This window comes from Rhinopithecus bieti, unplaced genomic scaffold (genome assembly GCF_001698545.2).
Source record: "Rhinopithecus bieti isolate Rb0 unplaced genomic scaffold, ASM169854v2 scaffold_62433, whole genome shotgun sequence".
In the NCBI taxonomy this organism is placed as follows: domain Eukaryota; kingdom Metazoa; phylum Chordata; class Mammalia; order Primates; family Cercopithecidae; genus Rhinopithecus; species Rhinopithecus bieti.
This window is the reverse complement of record NW_016823604.1, coordinates 33,932-38,623: the sequence shown is the minus strand read 5'-3', so window position 1 is coordinate 38,623 and position 4,692 is coordinate 33,932. Positions and strand designations below refer to the sequence as shown.

The following is a 4,692-nucleotide window of genomic DNA, read 5'->3' as shown; positions in this document are numbered from 1 at the left end:
CCCAAAGTGCTGGGATTACAGGCTTGAGCCACCGTGCCTGGCCTCTACTGTCTTTAATTTGAGAAGGGTCATTAGGCTCATTCATTGAACATGTTGTTTTAATAAATGAGTATATAATGTAAAGATTTTTCTAAAGAATAATGGAAGCTGTGTAAGGCCGGGCGCGGTGGCTCAAGCCTGTAATCCCAGCACTTTGGGAGGCCAAGGCGGGCGGATCACAAGGTCAGGAGATTGAGACCATCCTGGCTAACACGGTGAAACCCCGTCTCTACTAAAAGTAAAAAACCCTGGCGGGGCGGGGTGGGGGGCGCCTGTAGTCCCAGCTACTCCGGAGGCTGAGGCAGGAGAATGGCGTGAACCCGGGAGGCGGAGCTTGCAGTGAGCTGAGATCCGGCCACTGCACTCCAGCTTGGGCGACAGAGCGAGACTCCGTCTAAAAAAAAAAAAAAAAAGAATAATGGAAGCTGTGTTGTAATGTTCTAGAAATTACGTGAGCTTTGAAGTAAAATTGTCCTCATTCAAGGTTCAGATCACAACTCTACCAGTTGTAGTTACATAAACAATTTGGGCAAGTCACTTCACATTCTGAGCCTCAGTTTTCTTATCAGGAAAACGGGGATGGTTATTGTACTCTCACAGGAGGAATAATTTAATGTGAGATGTACATGTAAAGCACCCAGTGCAGTAACAACAATGTTAGTTTTTTGTTGTTTTTTTTCCTGTTGGGACGGAGTCTCGCTCTGTCGCCCAGGCTGGAGAGAAGTGGCGCAATCTCTACGCACTACAACCTCCACCTCCCAGGTTTAAGCCATTCTCCTGCCTCAGCCCCCGGAGTTGCTGGGATTACAGGCACACGCCACCACAGCCAGCTAAATTTTGTATTTTTAGTAGAGACAGGATTTCACCGTGTTGGCCAGGCTGGTCTTGAACTCCTGAGCTCAAGTGATCTGTCCGCCTTGGCCTCCCAAAGTGCTGGGGTTACAGGCGTGAGCCACCGTGCCCGGCCAATGTTAGCTTTCTCTCTTACGTGATTGGACAAGGGGTTCTCAGCCTTTTTTTGTGCTATTTACCCCTTTGCTGATCTTGTGAAGCCCATGGAAGGACCCCTTCTCACAATAATGATTTTAATGATAAAATGCCTGACATTACAAAGGAAACTAGTTATATTGAATACAGTTATCAAAATACTTAAAACAAATTTGTGGTGCTTTTTGTTTGACCACTGTTTTGGACTAAGGTGAGGAATAAATTAATGAATGGGCTAAAGAAAAGAAGGAGGAAAGGAAAGAGAGGAGAAGGAAGGGGAGGAAGCTCTTAAAATTATACACCTGGTTTTGACTCCCTCCCTAAGCTGTCATCCCAGATTTCCAACAGGCTCTTAGACATTTCCATCTCAACACCCTACCAGGGAAGTTGAATACCTCTCTCAAACCAGCTCATCTTCCCTGCTTTCCCTATTGATATCACCACTCTCTCCATCACCTCAAGTCTAAATGCTCAAGTCACATTTGAGTCCTCATTCTTTCACCCTATTTCAAATCAGTCATGGTTGTCTGTAGATTTTACCTCTACGCTAATTCCTGTTACCCAAATTTAAGACCCTCGGCCGGGCGCGGTGGGTCAAGCCTGTAATCCCAGCACTTTGGGAGGCCGAGATGGGCGGATCACGAGGTCAGGAGGTCGAGACCATCCTGGCTAACACTGTGAAACCCCGTCTCTACTAAAAAATACAAAAAAACTAGCCGGGCGAGGTGGCGGGCGCCTGTAGTCCCAGCTACTCGGGAGGCTGAGGCAGGAGAATGGCGGGAACCCGGGAGGCGGAGCTTGCAGTGAGCTGAGATCCGGCCACTGCACCCCAGCCTGGGCGACAGAGCGAGACTCCATCTCAAAAAAAAAAAAAGAAAAAAGAAAACTGTGGATATGGTTTCCTCTACTGTGAAGCCCTGTACTTTTCCTCATATTCCTTCCTTGTAGCCCAGGGCTTGACATAATAGGTGCCTAATTGTTTGTTTACTCTTAAAAGCTTGGGAATGTACATAGATCATTACAAATTAAGAAAACATAGGAGGCCATATGTGGTGGCTCACGCCTGTAATCCCAGCACTTTGGGAGGCTGAGGCGGGTGGATCATGAGGTCAGGAGTTCAAGACCATCCTGGTCAAGATGATGAAACCTGGTCTCTACTAAAAATAAAAAAATTAGCCGGGCGTGGTGGCAGGCGCCTCAGGAGGCTGAGGCAGAGAAGTGCTTGAACCCGGGAGGTGGAGGTTGCCAGTGCACTCCAGCCTGGGCAGCAGAGCGAGACTCCATCTCCAAAAAAAGCTTTGTAGAAAACAAAAGAAAGTAGGTGATCTTAGCAGGAAAAGCAGTTTTAGTAAAGTGAGCCTAAGATGATCGTGTTAGTCGGCTTTGATAATTTGTTTGCCGCTGATGCTTTTCGTTTGGTTAAATTCTTTTCTTGTGTTCTTAGGTTAAGACATCAGAATTTTATAGATACTCCCGACAGCTCCGTTACGAAGTTGACCAAGCATTGAATTACTTTCAGAATGTTCACCAGCAGCCTTTGTTGGATATGAAGTCAAGCCGCATTCGTTCTGCAAAACCACAAACTACAGTATTTCGAGGAATGATTGGACATAGCATGGTTAACAGTAAAATACTTCTCTTAAAGAAACCAAGAGTCTGGTGGGAACTAGAAGGCCCACAAGTACCTCTGCGACCTGACTGCCTTGCTATCGTCAATAATTTTGTGTTCCTGTTAGGCGGGGAAGAGCTGGGCCCGGATGGTGAATTCCATGCTTCTTCCAAAGTATTCAGGTACGACCCGAGACAAAACTCCTGGCTGCAGATGGCAGATATGTCTGTACCACGCTCTGAATTTGCTGTAGGTGTTATTGGGAAGTTTATTTACGCCGTAGCAGGCAGAACCAGAGATGAGACTTTCTATTCAACTGAGAGATACGACATCACCAATGATAAATGGGAATTTGTAGATCCTTATCCAGTTAACAAATATGGACATGAGGGGACAGTGCTCAATAACAAGTTGTTTATCACCGGTGGAATCACCTCATCTTCCACCTCCAAGCAAGTGTGCGTGTTTGACCCCAGCAAAGAAGGGACCATAGAGCAGCGGACCAGGAGAACTCAAGTGGTTACCAACTGTTGGGAGAATAAGAGCAAGATGAATTACGCAAGGTGCTTTCACAAGATGATTTCTTACAATGGCAAGCTTTATGTCTTCGGTGGCGTCTGTGTGATCTTGAGGGCCTCTTTCGAATCTCAGGGATGCCCTTCTACAGAAGTATACAACCCAGAGACTGATCAGTGGACCATCTTGGCATCCATGCCAATTGGTAGAAGTGGTCATGGTGTGACTGTGCTGGACAAACAAATAATGGTTCTTGGAGGCCTTTGTTATAATGGTCATTACAGTGATTCCATTCTCACTTTTGATCCGGATGAAAACAAGTGGAAGGAAGATGAGTACCCTCGGATGCCCTGCAAGCTGGATGGTTTACAAGTATGCAACCTGCATTTTCCGGACTATGTACTGGATGAGGTCAGGCGTTGCAACTAATGACATCCTTCTCCCTAAAAGAGGCAAACAAAGTATTTGTTTGTGCAGAGTAGTTAATTAAAACATATAAAGAAAAACCTCACCAGTTTTACTATCAAAGCCATTGGTCTAACATCGTAAGAATTTTTCATTCTGTGCTAGCATCCTTTTTTTCTTTTCTTTTCAGTGGCCTCAAACTCATGCAATAAGTTAATTCTAAGTGCTAGCTCTTGAAACTACTTCCAGAAGCAGTTTAATAGAATGCTCCACTTATCTGGGAAATTGATTTTCTGCTTTAAACATTTCTTTCAGATGTTAGCGTAGGAGTCATGTGTCTTCTAAGAGAAGACCTGATAAGTGTCACTGGATGTGATTTCAGTCCCTGTCTCTATCTGAAACCTTTTTGAAGATTTATTTCAGTGTATTTCAATCTGTTATACTTTTTGGTTTTATTATTTAAAAGTTTAAAACTCTTGACCTTTTTGCATGGCTTTTTGCTGAAAATGCAAAAATATAAATTTTCTACAAAATTAACTTTTTATATTCAAAACACTATTTCTAAGCTGCCTTCTCTTATCCGCATTGTGTTAGTGAAAGCATATTCATACTCGCATACAACCTATAAATACACAAGGCACATCCCTTTTATGCGTGGTTAGGATTCTATATTTTTAAGCTAGTGCACTTGCACACACAGTTCGCCATACTTGTTGAATTTCAGATGTAACGTCTTTTCACATATTAACATTTTTAGAAAGTTAAAATAACTGGAGTCCTCATTTGCTATCAAAGTAGCCTATCTTCAGTCCATACTGATTCAGTAATATTTGAATTCCTTATATTTCTGAAACATGTATGGTTATGAAAACTAACATTTTATAGTTTATTTTCAAAAGTAAGTGTTAGTGTTCTTTGTCGATGTGTGTCTTTTCTTTTTGAAAATGTTTTTCTTTGCAGTCTGTTTAACGTTGCCCTGTTTTTAGTGAGAATCGGAGTGGTATATGACAAGTTCTGGCCCTGCAGCATGCAAGCACTTTTAAAGAGCATTTAGGTAATACCAGACTCCTAAATCAAGGCCCCTTAAAAGTAAGTGCAACTCCCGTTTTTTACATTCAGTAAGGCTGCTGCATTTG

General features: G+C 43.4%; 1 protein-coding gene across 1 annotated transcript; it reads left to right on the top strand.

Moving 5' to 3' along the window:
• Positions 1-2,453: 2,453 nt before the first annotated feature.
• On the top strand, positions 2,454-4,686 carry KLHL15 (kelch like family member 15). The gene has a single exon (XM_017861656.1). The coding sequence runs from the start codon at positions 2,573-2,575 to the stop codon at positions 3,578-3,580; it is 1,008 nt and encodes a 335-aa protein (XP_017717145.1). The 5' UTR covers positions 2,454-2,572; the 3' UTR covers positions 3,581-4,686.
• Positions 4,687-4,692: the final 6 nt, after the last annotated feature.